Source organism: Myodes glareolus, chromosome 10 (genome assembly GCF_982192425.1).
Source record: "Myodes glareolus chromosome 10, mMyoGla1.1, whole genome shotgun sequence".
Lineage (NCBI taxonomy): Eukaryota > Metazoa > Chordata > Mammalia > Rodentia > Cricetidae > Myodes > Myodes glareolus.
Window position 1 is genome coordinate 26,457,163 of NC_142035.1, and position 19,785 is coordinate 26,476,947.

Consider the following 19,785-nt stretch of genomic DNA (forward strand, 5'->3'; position numbering starts at 1 on the left):
CTGTTGTTTAAACCCAGCCTGTGAATTACTGTCATGGCTGCCCCCATAAAGCAATACCTGTGGCCTCAGAGAGCCTCAGCAGCCACAGGGAAGGAGAAGGCAGGGTGGCAGGGGGAGACAAAAGCTATAAGATGTTGATTGTCTATGCATAAGCTTGCTCCTCTTTTTGTGTGTGTGTGTGGGGGGCATTCTAATCCAGCCTCCACTGAGCCACATCCAGCATTCCTGTAGAGACGAGACTGATGGAGACCATTCAGTTTTTCCGGAACCGGTTTTGGCAATTTTCTCTACTGCCCAGCAACACCACTGTAATGGAAAAATTAAAAATGCTGCAGGATCCCTGGCTCAGTAGGCAGCAGAAATGCTGTAGGTCCCCAAGCAGTGGTAGCAGGCCATGTGGCGTCAGGCAGCAGGCCCTGAGAGCAGCCAGGCCCAGGCAGAGACGGCTGCAGGTCCTCGAGTGGGTCCTCGAGTGGTGGTTGGTCCCAGACAGGGAGACACATGACGGGTGGACAAGAGACAGAGACATGGGTAGGCTTGCCATGCAGAGAGAGGTTGGATATTTATTCAAGGGGTAATGGAGGGGGAAGGGAGAAGGGGAGAAAAGCAGAAAGAGAGAGAGAGAGAGAGAGAGAGAGAGAGAGAGAGAGAGAGAGACAGAAGTGGGGAGGAAAGGGAAAAGTGGGGAGAGAGGCAGAGAGGATGACAGAAAAAGAGAGCGAGCTCAGACCAGAAGCTGAAGATCAGCCTGCCTCAGCAGATGGGGAAGGGAGTGGGCATGGTTTGTCTCTTAAAGAGACAGAACAATCATTACAACCACTCCTTCATAATTTACTAAACAAACCAATTTCAGCACGCTAAATGAGTTCAGCTGCGTCCACATGGCTGCCCAAGAAGCAAGGTTAAAACTGGCCTGGAAATATACGGCACCCCCAAACTAGCTTTCTTTATTTCTTGTTTGTTTACTGGAGGCAGGGTCTCACCATGAAGGGCAGACTGACTTTGAACTTTCAATCCTCCTGCCTCCGCCACGCCATGCAAACCTCGCTCCCCTCCCTGTTAGACACCAGCTTGCCTGTAGCTCTAGAACATTTCTGGAATTCCTACCACATTCCTCCCACCTATGGGTTCCACCCACCAGGCCAGCAAGTCCCACCCACCCATCCTCTCTATGCAGGAGCTGATGGCCTGGAGGCAGGGAGTGGTAAGCAGACTCACACCACCACCTCCTCTGCTGGCTCCTCCCACGCCTTCCTCCAGATTCCCCTCCAGCAGAAGTAGCAGAACCTGTGCTCTCAGGGTGGGGGGGGCACACTGCCCCCCCCTTTCCTGTTCCATCTCGTTCCCACTGGCTGTCTCTAGGTCTCTAACGTGTTAGAGCCCTCACCGCCACGGGTGGGGGAGGATGGGGGGGTTGTGCATGACTCTCTCTACCTAGCCTCTTTCACCACTTACATCTGGTCATCTTTCCTGGTGGAGGACAATTCCTCAGGGAAGCCCTCCAGGCTAGGCCCCTGATTGGCCATCCCGGTACCACTTCTTTTTTGGTACTCCTTTGTACTCTGATTTACTAGGCAGACAGCTGATTAATATTCCTTTTCCCATTCCCAACTTTCAGATTCACAATATCAGAATTAATAACCCTAGTACGAGATCTCATTCATTGCACCCCCAGCCTGGGATCTGGTCAGTAGGCAAATTTGTTGGTTGAATGAATATTGTTGTTACTGTTACCCTAAATTCTTCCATCGCCATGGGAAGGTGTGTGGAGGTACATTGTTCGAATCTGTCTTCAGAAGGGTAGTCATAAAGCCAGGGGTGGTGGAACACAACTGTAATCCCAGCGGAAGGGTCAGCAGTTCAAGGCCAACCTCAGTTCCACAGTAAGTTTAAGCCTAGCTGGGCTAGAGTTTCACACAGCCCTGTCTAGGACAAAAGCCTTTGATCTTAGCATTCAGGAAGGCGAGGCAAGAGGATTCAGAGTTCAAGGCCAGCCTGGTCTCCAGGATAAGTACTGACCAGTCAAGGCTACTGGTAAGACAAAACAAAGCCAAAGGAAAAAGAAAACAAAACTGTCTGGAGAAGGTGGGGTGGGAAAGAAAGGGTTAGTGTTCAGACCTGCACTTTCAGATGGCTGCTGTGTTCCTGGTCACGTCGTCTTGGACTGCTCCGGCTGAGGACTGACCCATGGTGTTTCTAATGGGACAATGTTGTCTGAGGCAAATGGCATCAGAGGCAGGACTCTTCTACTGTGCACTGTGTTCTCCGGGGTCCCATTGGTCCCTCCAAGATGATTGTCTAGATGCCATATATCAGTTCTGCTACCTCTCAGCTTCAAGTTCACTCCCTCGCTCACCCAGAAGACTGAGTCAGGAGCCTCGTGAGTCTGAGGCCAGCCTGGGCTCTATAGCAAGACCCTGCCAAAATAGACAGACAAGGTGGGAAGGGAGAGAAAGGGAGGGAGAGAAGGGAAGGAGAGAGAGAGAGAGAGAGAGAGAGAGAGAGAGAGAGAGAGAGAATGGGACAGACATTCATAACATGCCTGTAACCCCAGTATTAGGCAGGTAGAACAGAAAGATTACCATGAGTTCGAGGCTAGCCAGAGTCACTTAAAGAACCCGTATTTCAAACGAACTAACAAACAGATGAACGAACAGAAGAACAAACATTAGTGGGAGGGTTGGAGAGACACTGGGATTGGAGTACTTTCCTCAGTACTGGCTGGACCTCCTGGAATTGACGTTGGGCCTGCACTCAGGACATGATGGTGCAGGGCTTTGCCGGTAGAGGGCGCCGGAGGGAGCACCGTGGGTAGAAAGGATTCTCGCCTGTGTGTGTCCTCTAGAGATCATCACCCCAGCCACAGGGTGGAGCAGCTGTCAGCGCTCTCGAGGCCCCCTGCAGCCCTCCCGAGGTAGAGGCCTCATATCCGCCTTGTTCCACCAGCCACCGGCCTCAGCCCCTGCAGCCGCGGTTGCTCAACTGCCCATGAATACCGAACAGCTGTAGCCGGGCACCCTCACAACTTCTCCACATCCATACTCCTAAGAGGTCTGAACCCCTACTTGGGGAGCACCTGCTTCCTTGGAGTTCCCCTAGGGAACTTTTGTGGTTTTTTTGAGATAGGGTCTCTCTATGTAGCCTTGACAGTCCTGTAACTCACTCTGTAGACCAGGTTGACCTCGAACTCACAGAGGTCCACCTACCTCTTGCTCCCTAATGCTAGGATTAAAGGGGTGCACCACCACCGCCACCGGGACCCTAGGGAACTTTTAAATTCCTTTGTGTCTTTCGATGTAAGCTTGATCTCTTTCTGTACTAATCAGACCCTAATTTTTTTTTTTTTTTTTTGGTACTACTAGAAGTTGAAGCCAGAGCCTTGCAATGCTCAGCAGGCACTCCATCACTGAGCCACATCCCCAGTCCAATTGGTCCATTTTAACCCCTGTGTAGTTTCTCCGGACTGAACACGGAAGGCTCCAGACTGCCCCATCGCCTGCGCTCCTTCCCAGGTGTCAGACTAAGGGACTCTCATTCCCTCCCTCTCCATTCCTGCACAGTCATTACTCCCCACATCGCTTCATGTGACTAATTCCTTCTTGACACGTCCCTCAGAAATCCCAAACACGGAAGCCCCTCCTCCACGCTTGGACTGTCATCCGGATGGGCCCTGTGTACCCTGTTTCCCCAGCCCAAGACGGGCTCTCTTCCAACACACACATCCCCGCTCCCCACTTCTCCCCTCCACTCCAGGACTTCTTCAGTCACGGTGGTCTCCTTGAAGTTCAGACGGGCAAAGCAGATCCCACCTCACCATTTCTGTACTTGTTGGTCTATTTTTTTTTTCTTTTGCAATGCCAGAGATGAAACTTGGGACCTCACACACAGGTAAGGGAGGCGGCACAAGGGTACATGCTGCCCAGCCTCCACCTTCCATGCAAGGTTTGTTCCTGGCTCCACTATGCCCTCTTCAGAGGCGCCACTTCCTTTAAGAGGCTCTTCACCTGCTTCCCAGACTCACTCTCTCCTGCTTTCTCTGTGGCTCTTACTTCCTGTCCCGCAGTATTTCTCGCTATTATTCATTATTCATTTTTGCATTGGCCTCCACAGGAGAAAAGTCTCCTGTGTGAAGTCAAGGACTTAGTCTTGGACACCGCAGCATCCCCAGAGCTCGGAATCATGCTACTAGGTGCACCATGGGTGCTCAGGAAAGACTGGTTAACTGACTGAATAAAAGACTGTTTCTGCCGGGCGATGGTAGGGACGTCGACTTTAATTTCAGCACCTGGGAGGCAGAGACAGGCGGATCTCTGTGAGTTCAAGGCCAGCCTGGTCTACAGAAAAAGTTCTAGGACAGCTAGGACTGTTACACAGAGAAACCTTGTCTTGGGGGGGAAAAAGTGTTTTTGCCTTTGCTACTGTCTCCTATCCCTCCAACCTGCCCTGAGGTCCCCAGCACACTTGTCCAGGAAACCCTGTGCAAATTGTTCCTGCCCCCATCTCACTGGGTGAATTTGGATGCCATATATAGTCCAAGGGGAGTTTGCAGGCAGAAAAAAACAGGCTGCTTTATTGGAGCAAAGGGAAGAGGGGAGAGGAGGGAAGGGGGCTCTGGGCTTCAGGCTCCGCACCAGGGTGGTCTCACTAGGGCAAGCGGCTGACGAGGGGTGCAGGTCACTTTTTCCACTCTTTCTTTTCGTAATCCCAGTGGGCAGCCAGGCCCTGTATGGGGTTGCTCTTCATGTCCAGGAGGCGCTGGAGCTGCTGGGCTTTCCGCTCCTCCGTCAGGGTGATAACTTTCTCAGGGAACACTGCAGGGACAGCAAAGGTGAGACAGCAGCAGCCCAGGTCCCCACAGCCACACTCCCTCTGAGCCCCTGGCCACACTGTCAGGGTCCCCTGCACTGAGGGGTTCACCCCACTCCCTACTATCTCCAGGCTCTCCCCCCACCCCTCTGTTTCTGTCTCAGTCTTTTTGAAAAAGGATTTTACTCTGTAGCTCTGGTTGTCCTAGAACTCACTATGTAGACTTGCCTGGCTTCGAACTCACAGAGCTCCTACTGTCACTGCCTTCCCAGGGCCGGGATTAATGGTCCAGGACCAGGGCTTTGCTGCCAGTTTCCCTTAGACTCACTCCTTCCCCTCAGTGAATCTACTTCTTCACTTCTCTCTGTGACCAGTGGCAGACTGACTTGAGGACAATGTGTGCTGCCCCCAGCCCCGCCGCTTCTCTACTGTGTGGCCCCTAACAAGTTACTTCACTTCTCTGAGCCTCGCCTTCCTCTCCTGCCAGGAGTAGGCTCTCTCTGGGTGGGGATGGACATGGAGTGTGAGTACTTGTGAGATTCTGGGCATTTCTCTGACTGGACAGATAGGAAGCACTGGCTATGGGCTCCCACTAGACAGGAAGGGAGAGGGAGCTCCTTCTGTGTCCTGCAGTTGGGTGGGCGGTCGGATAATTAGGAGCAAAAGGTAAGCAGACACCATTGACTTTACAAACCAGGAAAGGAGCTGGACGGTGGTGGAGGCCTGTAATCCCAGTACTGGGAAAGCTGAGGCAGGAGGATAGAGAGCTTAAGGCCACCCTGGGCTACATAGTGATTTAAAAAAAAAAAAACAAAAAACAGAGAAGAACAGCATTTCACCCAAAGACTGGACCCTGGGGGAGGGACTTGAGAGACCCTTACCTGTGGACCCTCTTAGCCTAGCCTCTATCCCTGGTACTTAACTTTCCCCCTTCATTCATTTCATGGTGGGGGTATGCACAGTGGAGTGAGCTATGGTGCATGTGTGGAGGTGTAGGAGGTGCTTCTCTGCTTCCACCACGGGGCTCCTGGGAACTGAACTCAACTGAAGGCATGGTGGCACGCATCTTCAGCCACTGAGCCAGGCTCGTCGTAGTTTTTGAGGCAGGGTTTCTCACTGATGCTGGCGCTCACTGCTCAGCTAGACAGGCTACAGGAATCCTACTGTTTCTACCTCCCCAGTGCCCCAACACATCCCAACTTCAAAACAATTATTAATATTACTATTATTTCATGTGTTCTGCTTGCATATATGTATGTGCACCATGTGTGTGTCCCGTGCCTGAGCAGGCCAGCAAAGGGTGTCATATCCCCATTACTGACAGTTGTGAGCTGTCATGTTGGTACTGGGAATAAATCCAGGTCCTCTGAAAAAGCAGCCAGTGTAACTGCTGAGCCATTTCTCTGGCCTAATATATCCGCTTTTTATGCTGGGAGTGGTGCTGGTGCTGATGCTGGGGATCCAAACTCATTCTCATGTTTGCAAGGCAAGTACTTTTCTGAGTGAGCTGTCTCCCAACCTCATCACTGTCTCTATCCAGAGGTAGACAAGGATGGCCCCTATGACACAGCAAACCCTGAACTAGACCTCTCCGTAAAGACCTTCCCTTCTCATGTTTGTACAGGACAGGAATTCCTATCAAGCTTTTACTAGAAAAATCACAGCAGGTCACTGCCAGCATTTGGGAGGCAGGAGAGGCAGGCAGATCTCCATCAACTCAAGGTAAGTCTGGTCTACATGGAGAATTCCAAATCAGCCAGGAGCACATAATGAGACCTTGTCTAAAATAAATAAATACTCAAACAAAGGGCTGGCAAAATGGCTTAATGGGTAAATGTGCTTGCCACCAGGCCTGACAACTGAGTCCCCAAAGCTGTCCTCTGACCTCCACAGTAAATAAACTTTGAAAGAAAGAAAGGAATGACCCACCTTCAAAACAAACAAATGAACAAACAAAAAACAACCCACAACTCCTGCGAGGTGACTCACATCTGTAATGCCAACACTCAAAATTTCAAAGCAAAACAATTGCTGCAAGTTTAAAGCCAAACTAGGCTCCTTGGTGAGTTTCCCATCGTCCTGGATGTGGCGGTTTGAACACGAATGGCCTCCCATAGGCTCATATATTGGAATGTTTAGTCATTGGGGAATGCCACTGCTTGAAAAGGATTAAGAGGTGTGGCCTTGTTGGAGGAAGTGTGTCACTGGGGGTGGACTTTGAGGTTTCAGAAGCCCGAGCTAAGCCCAGTGTCACTCTCTTCCTGCTACCTACTAATCTAGAAGTACAGCTCTCAGCTTCTCCTCTAGTACCATGTCTGCCACCACGGCGATGGACTAAATCTCTAAAACTGTAAACCAGCCTCAATGAAATGCTTGCTTTTGTTAGAGTTGCTGGCCATGGCTTCTCTTCACAGCAACACAACAGTGGCTAAGACAGTGGCCTAAAGAGTAAGACCTTCACTTATCTATTTGGTTGACTGTTTTTGTTCTGTTTTTGAGACAGGGTTTCTCTGTGTAGCCCTGGCTGTCCTGGAACTCACTCTACAGACTGCTGTCTATAGACTCTATAGGCTGTTGTCAATGTCAGAGACCCATCCACTTGCCTCTGCTTCCTGAGTGCTGGGATTAACGGTGTGTGCAACTTCTGCCTGGCAAGATCTTGCTTCTAAAACAAAACAAAATTGTCTGATGTGGTAGTGCATGCCTTTAATCTCTGCATGCGAGTTCGAGGCCAGCCTGACCAACACAGGGAGCTCCAGGCCAGACAAGGGTACCTCTCTCAAAAGAGACAGAGACAGAGAGAGAGAGAAAGGATTCCCAGAAAACAACATTTCCTAGTTTCTCCTGTAGCTAAGCTAAGCAAGGACATATTATCATCTGTAGCCAATAGAACAGAAATAAAAGAGGCTGGACATGGAGAGACATCTTGTACATCAAAGGCAAGCTTCCCTTCCTGTTAAGTGTAACAGAGCAAAGGGTCTGTGAGTGCCCATCTTGGCCTGGATTGTTTCACTGGCCTTTTATTGTGAAAGAGGAATAACCCTAGCTAGGAGAGGTCCTGCATACCTAACCCCAATTCTCAGGAAGGAGAATCCCAAGTCTGAGGTCAGCCTGGTCTGCATAGTAAAGCCTGCTTTAAAGAAGGAGAAGGAGGAGAAGGAGAAGAAGAAGAGGAAGAGGAGGAAGAAGAAGAAGGGAAGGAAGGAAGGAAGGAGGAAGGAAGGAAGGAAGGAAGATGAAAGGAAGGAAGGAAGAGAAGAAGGAAGGAGAGGAAGGAAGGAAGGAGAGGAAAGAAGGAAGGAAGAAGAAAGGAAGGAAGAAGAAGCTGATCGTAGTGGTGCACATCTTTAATCCCAGCACTTGGGAGGCAGATGGACCTCTGTGAGTTTGAGACCAGCCTGGTCTACATAGTAAGTTCCAGAACAGTCAAGACTACACAGTGAGACTGTAAAAAAAAAAAAAAAAAAAAAAAAAAAAAAGGAAAAAGACAATATATTTGTGTCTTCCAGCTGTTGAAAAGTATGCTAAGAAGCACATGGTTAATACACAGTGATCAGAAACGCCACCATGCACGCACCCACCTGAACCTATAGCCCCCTCACTAAATCCTCCAGGAGCCCAGACAGAACTGGATGTTATTATTCCCATTTTGTATATGAGAATACTAATGCCCAGAGAGCTAACCTTCCTACCTTCCCCCCTAGGTGGCCATGTTCTGTTTTTCACCCTCCCTCTGTGGAGACTTTTTCAGAACCCTTCAGGCGAGTCCTAGAGAGCTCAGCCAGGAGCTATGGGCACAAGGGCATCCACTGCCTCCAGCCAACGACTCATACACTCACCATACACCCGCTGCCACCAAATCACCAGAGCAGTGAAGCCAATGAAAAAGAAGACGCAGCCCATCACTGTCTTCCATTCGTTGGAGCGATGGTTCATCTCTGCGAAGGTTTCGTGGAACTGGAGCCGGTACACTGGAGACAGGCAGTGTGTGGAAGGATGCTTACACAGATCCATGCCCAGGACCCTGGAACCAGCTGTTGGTCCCCGAAACCCTTGGCTGCCCCTTCTTGCACCATAGGCTGTGCACTCAGCCTCTTTTGTGGAATATTATTTTAACTCGACAAAGATAAGCTATACTTGTTCATGCTGCAGCATCTTACTTTAACTGTGTAAAGGTGTGTTGCTTTGCTTTTGCTGCATGTGTTTAATTCTGTAAAGATGTGTTGCAGCTGTCTCACCTTGCCTGTCTAAGGCACCTGATTGATCTAATAAAAAGCTGAATGGCCAACTGCCAGGCAGAAGAAAAGATAGGCGGGACTGAGGGCAGAGAGAATAAATACTAGATATCCAAGCTTGAGAAAGAAGAGGAACAAGAAAGGAGCCGGAGGGAGATGCCTGGGGCCAGAAGTCAGGCAGACGCCAGCCAGACACAGGGAAGCAGTGAAAGATATACAGAAAGAAGAAAGGTAAAAAGCCCCGAGGCAAACGGTAGATAAAGAGAAGCAGGATAAATTAAATTAAAAGAGCTAGCCAGAAACCTACCTAAACTAGGCCGAGCATTCAAAACTAACGATAAGTCTCTGTGTCATGATTTGGGAGCTGGTTTGCGGCCTTAAAGTAAAGGCCTGGTACACCTGAGGGTGCAAGTGTGTACATGACATATGTGCATGAATGTGGCGACTAGGAATCACCATCCGGTGTCTTCCATGATCACACTGTACCTTGGCTACCTTGTGTTTTGAGACAGGATCTCTCGCCAACCCTGAAGCTCACTGATTGGTCTATACTAGCTGGCCAGGGAGCGCCTCCTGTCTTGGCCTCCCCAGGGCTGGGATTACAGGCAGGTACCACACTGAGCCATCTCCCTGTACACCAGCCCATTGTTTTGTTTTGTTTTGGAGACAGGATTTCTCTACTGATTATCCTGGAACTCGCTTTGTAGACCAGGCTGAGATCCACCTGCCTCGCCTCCCAAGTGCTGGGATTAAAGGCATGTGCCACCACTGCCCAGCTACACCAGCCCATTCTTATTTGCTTATGTATTTTGTTTGTTTTGAGCTAGGGTCTCACTCTGCTGTCCTCCCTCTGCTCCCTGAATGCTGCAACGCTAAGCAGCGCAGCCACCAGATTTTTTTTTTTTTTAACTTTGTATGCATTGGTGCAAAGGTGTTAGATCCTCTGGAACTGGATTTATAGACATTTGTGAGCTGCCATGTGGGTGCTAGGGATTGAACCCCAGGGCCTCTGGAAGAGCAGTCATCTCTCCAACCCCTGCCACCAGATTGTTATTAAGCACTTACTGTCTGTCTACAAAATATGGTAACCCTGTGCACAGTGGTTCCTACCCTCAAGACATTTAGGAGGGGAGGAATCAGTTATTTCACCAACTGTGTGATGGGTGAGGATGGGGAGCTGCCTCCATTAGGATGTCAAGAAAGCCTCTCAGAGGAGACCTTGGGACCCAGGTTTAGGAAATCAAACTTTCAGTCCAGCCCTGCGGAAGTAGAGGCAGACAAACCTCAGTGAACTCAAGGGCAGCCTGGACTGCACATTGGATCTCAGTCCAGCCGGCTTTACAATAAAACCCATTGTTGCAAAAATTAAGGCCTGGCGATGGTGGTGAAGCATACCTTTAATCCCAGCACTCAGGAGGCAGAGGCAAGTGGATCTTTCTGAGTTTGAGACCAGCCTGGTCTAGGACAGCCAGAGCAACACAGAGAAAGCCTGTCTCAAAAAACTAAAACATAAAAAAACTAAATTAAATTAAATTAAATGGCCCAGAACAGGAACAGATGGGGAAGGGGTGAGGAAGGGCAGCGTGGCTGAGGAAGAGGACTGAGTGTCAGCAGGAGGCAGATCCCACAGGGCCTGGCCAGCCCCAGGGAAGATGGGATTTGGGATGTCTATTCTGACTGAACAGGGAGGGTGCATTTCTGACGTGGAAGTACAGAAACAAGCTTTTATGTGACAATTCTTTATCAGGACTTTCCTGACTTCCCGCCTCCCACTGAGAATTTTTATCACTTGCTTTGTAGAACTCAAGCTCCCCAGACCCTCGAAAGAACAAGGGCTCTGGTCCCCATGCCTCCCCAGCACCGAGATCACTGGCAGCACACAAGAGGCTCTGTTTTGTGTCCTTATGCATTTAAAACCACAAAACATTCATTTGTTTTGGGAAAAAAATCTTAATACACAGCCTAGGCTGCCCTTGAACTCACAATCCTCCTCCCTCAGCCATTCCCAGGACTGGTATTATAGGTACATGTCACCATGCCAGTTTAAACTCTCTTTTGGGGGTTTGTTTTGTTTTTCAAGACAGGGTTTCTCTGAGTAGCCTTGGGTGTGCTGGAACTCACTCTGTAGACCAGGTTGGCCTTGAACTTATAGATCTGCCTGCCTCTGACTCCCAGGTGCTGGAATTAAGGGCATGCACCACCACCACCCAGCTACCATGCCAGCTTAAAGCTTTGTTTTTGTTTAAATTGTGCGCCTTCCAGTAATTATCAAAATATCAAAATATAGCCACAGTTGGATGCCTACCTAGGCTCTGGCGTGACTATCAGGAGATGCATGGACCAGGGCCATTGTGGCCCACTACCCAGCTTGATGCCTAAGCTCAGATCAGGAGTCACAGAATGAAAGAGCAATAGAGGGAACAAGCAATGTCTGTGAGCCACAGACCTGGTCTGAGGAGGACTTCGGGAAGGATGCTGATCTCCCTCCCTCCCTCCCTCCCTTTCCTTTTGCCCTCTTTTTTCCTGCTTCCTTTTCTCCTTTTTCTTTCTACCCTCCCCACTTCCCTCCTTCCCTGCCCCTCTCCCTTCTTGCAGTTCTTTAAGAGTGTGGCCTGTGTGAACACTGTGTCTCTGTACCTCAAATAGCTCCAAAATGGCTATGTGAAGGAAAATGAGCCCTGGCACAGGTTCCTGGGCAGAACCGTCTTGGGCTGGGCAGTTTGGCTGCCACAGTGACTCTCCACCCAGGCAGAAGCAGAGAGTAGGAAGGAGGTGGGGTGAAGGTGAGGGAGGGGGGATCCAGTGGCAAGAGGTCTAGGGCCCCGCTGGTGCTTGCTGAGAGCACTGGCTCCCTCCTGTAACTCAGCAGCCTTCCCAGAGTGTGGTGTGGCAGTGGTATGGCCCTGGTGTCTTCTGTGTGGGTCCAAGTCCTGACCGCTGGCTAGTAACTCTAAGTTGTGTGGCCTGGCCAGTGATGTCATCTCCCTGAGCTTCTGTTTCCTACGACTATGGGACCAGCTGCTGGCCAGTTAATGGTGGGTACAGGGACATACTTAATGTGGTGACATCTGGGTAAAGAAGAAAAGAGGGTCCTTTGCTTTCTGATATAGGAGGGAGATTGGTAGAAGGGAAAGGAGGGGGGAGAAGAGAGAGGAAGGAAGAGGGAGGTGGGAGCGAGGGGGAGGGAGTTGGAAGGGGAGTTGGCAGGTATGGAAGGAAGGAAAAGGAGCCAGGCAGAGCCCTGAGCATTTAAGTTTACAGGGCAAGGATGCAGCTTGTTCCCATCCGTGCCAGGGCCTGCCTTTGTAATAGATGCCAGTAAGATGCCCAGTGAGAGAAAGGATGAGGGAGTGAGCAACGCTACCTTCTGCCCATTAAGTAAGTAAGAGACATTGACACCCCCAGCTGTGAAAGGAGACCAAGAGGCTCCAGATAGCCCAACCAGATAGGTGAACCCAGGGCCACATAGCTCTCCTCCCTTCTTCCCTGCCTACCTCAGCTGCCTCTCTGTGCCCCACTTAGTGACATAAGGACCCCCACACCTGCTCCTGTGACACCCTTCTCCATGTCACTCTTATTCTCCCCAGAAAGATCTCCTGGAGACCCTCTCTGTCTTTTGGGTCTGCAGCCCCTGGGACACACCCCACCTTAGCCACACATCCTGTCTTACACTGTGAGGTCAGCCCAAGTGACTCTCCTCATGTCCCCAATGTCACTAGCTTCAAACATGGGCCTTCAGTGAACAAAGGGTGAGTTGGACCCCCACCCCCACCCCATGTTTTCCCCTTCTCTTTGGTCTGATAATCCACCTAGCCCAATACTTACAGGCCACCTTCTCCGCTTGGCTCAGCTGGGCCCAGCTGCCCTTCTCTTTCTCCTTCAGGGCCCGCTGCTCCTCACTGAGCTCTGTGCAGAAGGGTTCATCCGGCATGGGATAGGAGCGTTGGGCATAGCAGTCCACATAGGGGCTCATCCTCCGCTGGCTGCTAGCTGCAGGTACAAGAGAGGGAGCGGTGTCCAGGTTGCAACAGAACCACCTTTCTTTAACCATGACTTCAGTTATAAGTGGTACATTTCTTGTTCACTGTGTGTCAGTTGAAGGCTTTCAGGTGAGCTGGCTCATGGGCCACATGTCACTCTGAACCAAAGGATGGATGTGGTCATCTCCATTTGACAGATGAACACACTGAGCCTTCAGGCAAGGAGCCCAGGTCACCCACTCTTTGCTGCAAATCCTGTATTCTCTGGGAAGAACTAGGCTTGAGAGGAGGTCCACTGAGGCAGAGGCTAGGGGTGAAGAAGGGCTTAAAGAGGGAGCCGAGATTCAGGCGAAACAGTCATGCAAACTATAAAGCACCCTGTGGCGTGACTTTACATGTGCTTAATGGGGCTTCAGTGACAGCTGGGTATGTACTACAGCTCGATACAACTCACACTGAATGCAACTGCATCTACACAGCCTCCTCTAGAAGCCTCACACCTCGGTGGAAGCTTCCAGATAACGCATCAAAGGTCCTCTGGGGGAAGAAGGGCCGAGAATGTAGTTAGCCCAGTGGGTAGAGTGCTTGCCTAGTACTTTGCTGAAAGTCTTGGGATGTGAGAAGGCCTGAGTTTGATTCCCAGTACCACAAAGCATGGGGGCACATGCCTATCATCTCATCCTTTGGGAGCTGGAGGCAGAAGGATTAAGAATTCAAGGTTATCCTCAGCGATATAGCAAATTCCAGGCCAGGCTGGTGCAGGAGAGCTTGTATCCAAAAAGTAAGACGGAAGGAGAGGGCCTGGGCAATGACTCTGTGGGTAGAGACAGTTGTGGTGGTAGGCTGAGCAGAGTTCAATCCCTGGGACCTTCACAAAGGTGGGAGGAGAGAAGATTCCACAAAGCTGCCCTCTGATCTCCCCACAAGCATGGTATAACATGACCCCATATATCTTGCATACATACAATAATAAATTTAAATGATCCCTGTACATCATGCATACCGGCAATAGTAAACGTTTTTAAATCACCAAAGGCTCGGCATACTGTAGTATTCTGTGATCATAGGTCCAGAAAGGATAGTGAAGAATCACAGCCTTGTAGAGACTTTCCTTGGAGACTAGGCCTCAGCTTCATGCAGATGGCCAGGTTGCCCAGAGCAAGGCCAGAAAGTGGAGGGTCTCACTACAGGCTGTCCTGCTTGTTGACACCAGAGGCAAGAAAATAGCATCAGAGAAGTCTTGGTTCTGAGTCCTATCTCTCTGTCTGTCTGTCTGCCTGCCTATCTATCTATCTATCTATCATCTGTTTTGGTGTTTTGAGACAGCCTTGCCTATAGCTCAGGCTGGTCTTGTCTCTAAGCCACAGTGATCCTCCTGCCTCGGTCTTTCAAATGCTAGGGTTGTAACTATAAACCACCGTGCCCAGCTTTGTTTTTGTTGTCGTTTTTGTTTGTGACAGGGAATCAGTCCATAAACCAAACTGTTTGGGGACGTGTGGCAGCCCTCAGCCTCAGCCTCCTGAGTACCCGGATTGAGGTGTGAGCCACCATACCCATTCTTGCCTTGGGTGCTGCCCTATCTAGTACCTAGAACTCTGGGCTCCGGCTGTTCCTCTAAGAAGCAGAGCTAGCACTGCCTCACACTGTTATTGCAAAATCTAAAGTAAAGTGATAAGCATAGCTCGGGGGGTCCCAGGAATGGATCAGCCAATGTTATCTTTGACGTTACTCCCCTGAGCAACAGGAGACCCTTTCTGCTATCTGGCCGAAATCTCACCTGCTTTAGACCTCTTCTTCTGACTAGCCCTGGCACCAAGGTCTGGAAAGGAGCATTCAGGGTCTCCATCCTTGTAGCACCCTCCCCTTTGGGAATCAAAGGTCTCAGGGGACTAAGGTGTGGGCTAGACTCTAAGGAAACCTGGGATGAAGGGTTCTACTCTCTTCTTCCGAAGTGGACTCCGTTTGCTGGCGGAGCTCGGTCTAGGACCCAGGCGCAGGATCACAGGATGTAATAGATAGGAGGCAGTTAACAAGGCTCTCTACCAGAATTCTGGAGCAGGGCTGATACCTGGGTCTGAGCCTTACCAGTGCCTCTTGGGCTGTGTGTCCCTCGAGTTCCCAGTCCTCCGGTCCTCATCCGCAGACTCCAGGCAGCTCTGGAGAGCATCTGTGGGGCGGGAGACACCACACGGTTCTCTGACTGCCCCTGGGGCCAGATTCTGCTTTGCTAGTGGGTTGGAAGTGACCCTCTTCAGCTTTGCCAGTTACGTGGCAGTGGGTGGAGGTGAGGCGCTAGATCTTTGGGGCCCTCTTGGGTTTTCCATTCATCGTTTGAGAAGCGGGAGGAGGTCAAAACTCTGGATAAGGTCTGAACGGTTTGGGTCTAGGGGTGAGGGTGGGGCCTGAGCTCTGCTGCCAGTCTCACATCAGCCAGGTTGGGAGCCCCATTAAATTGTCTGCCCCAGAGAAAAGTCCTGAGCCTCCTCCCCGCAGAGCAGCTGGCCCAGATCTCAGAGCAGATGCTCCGCAACTTGCTCCCAGGTCTCCTTAATTGACTGCCTACGTGCGTTCTGCCTGCTCTGCAGCAGCAGGAGGGGGCAGGCTGCGCCCTACCATCACTCGGACACGTAGGGTCTGGCATCCCAACGACTTTAGAGGCCAAGGACCAAACTAGTTCAGCGGGTGGGCGAGGCAACACATTTAGGAAAAGGGCCAGTCATCTTCTGGGAAGAGGAGACCCAACTTCCCGGGAACGAGGGAATGCCCAGGGCTAGGTCTCTGGCATCAGAACCGGACAGTGAGGGGACCCCAGGAAGGCAGGGTGTGCGGTGATGGGGCAAAGGCTCAGGATGGCCACCGCGAACATCTCACCCCCGCGACCCTTCCCTCGGGCGGAACTCACCTTTCAGACTGAAGGCAGCGGAGCGACCCAGAGCTGCCCCGTTGAGTGACTGGCAGGGAATTGAAGACCGGACCGAGGGGACCAGAGCTCGCCCCGCCTCCGCCCGCCACCCCCACGTGGGAACGTCCCGCCTCTGTCGCTTGTGCTGAGCCGAGTCCCCAGGGGCGCGGGAAAAGAGAGAGTGTTGCTGCTGCCCCCCCCACTACCCCCCCCCCGCCCCGTCCCCAGCGGTGTGGGGACCTCCTCAGATCCCGGCTGGCAGAGGAGCAGGAGGTCCCTGATACTCCACCTTTCTCCTTGTCATCCCACCACGAATGCCCTGTGGTTTTGAGTTAGGGTTTCCTGTAGCCCAGGCTGGCCTCAAACTCACTAGATAGCAGAGACTTGGCTACCTCTTGCTTCCGGATCTCGGAGATTACAGGTGTGACTGTAAAATTGTCTTGTCCTTCCAGCCTCCTCTCCTAGACAGCCTTCGAGGACCACTGTGGGCGCTCCGTCGGCCCTCTACCCTGAGAGGGTGAGGTGTGGGGAGAGGAGAAAGGCTTCTTCACTGGCAGGCCAGCAGCGGTCCCAGGATTCAGGGACAGAGGCAGGAGGATCACAAAGTTCAAGGACAAGCTTTGCTGCAAAACCTTGTCTCTAAGCAAAAGAGATAAATCCTCCCCTGGGATTTTCATCTGATCTGTGTACTCTGACAAATGGCCTAACGTCTCTGAGCACGTTTTCTCTCCCATGAGAAAGACCTAAGGCTAGTTCCTACCTCATGTATTGTGCTTCACTGACTGTGATAGCTTCATTACCAGAAAAAAACTCAGGTACATTCAATAAAATAATTACTCACTGACCTCAGCACTCCAGAGAAAGAGGCAACTCTCCTAGCTGGTCTATGAGGTCAGCCTGGTCTACATACCTAGTTCCAGGCCAGCCAAGGCTACAGAGTGAGGCACCACCCCCAAAACAAAACCAAACAAAAGAATTATTTATTGATACTGTGCCAATGAAGCAGTTTAATCCCAGCACTTGGGAAGCAGAGGCAGGTGGATCTCCATGAGTTCAAGGCCAACCTGGTCTACACAGTGAGCTCCAGGACAACCAGGACTATGTAGAGGGGACCCTATTTCAAAAAAAGATAAATAGATGGAATAAATTATTATTTGTGTGTGTGTGTGTGTGTGTGTGTGTGTATGAGAGAGAGAGAGAGAGAGAACAGGCATGCATATGCCATAGTGAAGAGGTGGAAGTCAGAGAATAATTAGTTCAGTAAGTACTCCTACCTACTGATGAGTTCAAGGCCAGTCCGAGCTACAAAGTCAGACTTCTCTATCCAGTGGAGCTAGGTGTGGAAAAAAAGGCTTAGCATCCCAGCATTCAGAGCACCGGAGAACCTGACTGAGTTCAAGATCAGGCTGGACTACTTATTGATTACCAGGTCAGCAAGAACTGTCTAGAAAGATCCTGCTTCAAAAAGAAAGAAAAGGGGGGTGGGGTGGGGACTGGGGAGCAGGGAGATGTAGCTCAGGTGAAGAATGTTTGCCAGGCTTAGAGAAGGCTCTGGGTTTGATCCTAGCACTCAAAGCAAAACAAAAGTTTTTCTTTTTCTTTTTCTTTTTAAAGGAAAGAATGTACCCAGTACAGCTGCATTCATTACCTCTACAATGACAAGACCAGACAGAGTTCCTGCTCTTAGGGGCTCACCGTCCGGTTCCAGTCATCAGGATCGACCTGTAGAAGCCTGAAGGCAGAAAGACCCAGGGTGTCTTCCAGACCAGAAGGACAGGGAGGAATGCAAGAGGAAGGTGAGATGGGGCAGGGAGAAGAGGGGCGAGGTACGAAGCAGGGGCCACAGTGAGGGTCTCGAATTTTATTTATTTATTTAGTTAGTTAGTTTTGGTTTTTCAAGACAGGGTTTCTTTGTATAGCGTTGGAGCCTATCCTGGAACTTGTTCTGTAGACCAGGCTGGCCTCGAACTCACAGAGATCCACTTGCCTTTGCCTCCCGAGTGCTGGGTTTAAAGGTGTGAGCCACTACCATCTGGCTTGAATTTTATTCTAAAGAGGATAAGAGGCTCGGTGGTGAGTGCTTGGCCAGCACGTCCAAGGTCCTGGGCTCAATTTCCAGTGCCTATAAAAGAATGAGAGGTGACCAAAGGCCAGATGTGGATTGCTGAGGAAACGGAGGAGAACTTGGATTCAGTTAGGGAAGCCCACAGTTGTCAGTAGACTGGTAGGTGAGGGCTGTGGTTCTACTGAGAACAAGAGGCTCTGTATCCTGGTTTGTGTCCATGGCGTGTGCCCATCCCCCAACCCATCCATCAGAGTTTCAGTAACCTGTCCAGGCCAGTTTACTGAAAGGAAGGGGCCAACTCCTTAAAGGAAAAATAGGCTTGCAAGGGCAGACATTCAGAAGGCTAGAAGAACTTAGAAGCAGGCTACATCTCACCTCCATTCTGGACCAGGGTAGTAGGGCCCGGGAAAGGCATATATGGGGTGCAAGGATTCTAATACCCCCCATCCTCTGCCCAGTGACAAAAGCAGGCCATGCCAGGCTCTCTAGTGGTCCCTCCTGGGATCTTCCCTACCTTTCCAACCAAGGTAATTCCGGAAGACAGAGATACAAAAGGACTACTTTCCTTCTTGGAGACTGACAAGGTGTCCTGCAGCATGGCCCCGGCGGGCAGAGGGTGGAGGAAGATTCTCTGTCCTGCAGACTTGAAGAAGCACACCTTGCCAAAGCCCAGCTCCCCCCTCACCCCCATGCTCTGCACCCTTCCGCAGTGATGAACCCAGGCTCTTGCCACCATACCCAGCAAGCCTTCAGCCTTCCCAGATGGTGGGTAACTGTGTTGGGAAGAGTGGCTTATGTATATGGACTCTACTGCAGCCACTGGGCGAGCCGTGTCACTTCTGGGCCTCAGTTTCCAGTCACTCACAGGGCTCCCAAGGGAAGGTTTATGTGGAACATGACCCTCTGTTCTTCGCTATCCTTTCCCACCAGCCTCTGTGGGAACTCCGGGCTCCCGATGAGCAGTGAGGCCGTGATGAGGAACATCTGTTTGGAAACTCTGTCCAGGGCTGAGGAAAAAGAGCGCAAACAGGACCCCTCCACCAGGCATGGGAGGTATGGGGGCTCGCTGTGCTTGTAGGGCCGTGGAAGAACAACCTCTGTGGGTCTTGGACCTGTGACAGACACTCTGACATCAAGTCACTCGAGGGGCCCGGGCCTGGGAATGAGTCTGCCTCTGATTCCCTGGTGAGACTGATGTCCTCCTGGAGTCTGGGTACTTGGAGTGGAGAGTTAAAGGTCATCCCCAGTCACATATCGAGGCCAACACAGGGTGCATGAGACTTCAAAACAAAACAGAATCATGGTTGGCACCAGAGTAGGGAACAGTCCTGCGGGCATTGTACACGTGCCCTGGGCCCTAGGGCTGCACTTGTGGAGGAAGGGAGGGGTTGTTCTTTTTTCTGTTGGCACAAAGGTTTGGTCTTGGGGACATCTATAGAAAGATAGAAGCACTGGGAAGGCAGACACAGGTAGATCTTTGTGCGTTCAAGGCCAGTCTGGTCTACAGATCAAGTTCCAGGACAGCCAGAGCTTCTCTATCCTTTAAAAAAAAAAAAAAAGCTTTCATTTATTTTCTTTAGGTTTTTTTTTTTCCATGTTCATGTTCACATCCATGTTCTCAAATTTCTAGGCTTTTTTTTTTCTAATAAAGATTTATTTTAGCCGGGTAGTGGTGGTGCACGCCTTTAATCCCAGCACTTGGGAGGCAGAGGCAGGCGGATCTCTGTGAGTTTGAGGCCAGCCTAGTCTACAAAGTTTCAGGACAGGCTCCAAAGCCACAGAGAAACCCTGTCTCAA

The 19,785-nt window shown here is 50.8% G+C and overlaps 1 protein-coding gene across 4 annotated transcripts; it reads right to left on the reverse strand.

Moving 5' to 3' along the window:
• Positions 1-4,542: 4,542 nt before the first annotated feature.
• Positions 4,543-18,743, reverse strand: Cox4i2 (cytochrome c oxidase subunit 4I2). Of its 4 annotated transcripts, XM_048445591.3 has the most exons (9): positions 18,727-18,743; positions 18,503-18,631; positions 17,911-18,045; positions 17,572-17,655; positions 16,316-16,432; positions 15,107-15,188; positions 12,867-13,031; positions 8,646-8,777; positions 4,543-4,811 (listed from the first exon to the last, which is right to left on the reverse strand). In XM_048445591.3, the coding sequence occupies exons 6-9, from the start codon at positions 15,186-15,188 to the stop codon at positions 4,675-4,677; spliced, it is 516 nt and encodes a 171-aa protein (XP_048301548.1). In that variant the 5' UTR covers positions 16,316-16,432; positions 17,572-17,655; positions 17,911-18,045; positions 18,503-18,631; positions 18,727-18,743; the 3' UTR covers positions 4,543-4,674. The 4 variants fall into 4 exon arrangements, with proteins under 4 accessions (XP_048301548.1, XP_085553336.1, XP_048301546.1 ...); XM_085697210.2 differs by lacking the exons at positions 16,316-16,432; positions 17,572-17,655; positions 17,911-18,045; positions 18,503-18,631; positions 18,727-18,743 and adding exons at positions 7,410-7,471; positions 15,924-16,067; XM_048445589.3 differs by lacking the exons at positions 16,316-16,432; positions 17,572-17,655; positions 17,911-18,045; positions 18,503-18,631; positions 18,727-18,743 and adding an exon at positions 15,924-16,064.
• Between the last annotated feature and the right edge of the window lie 1,042 nt (positions 18,744-19,785).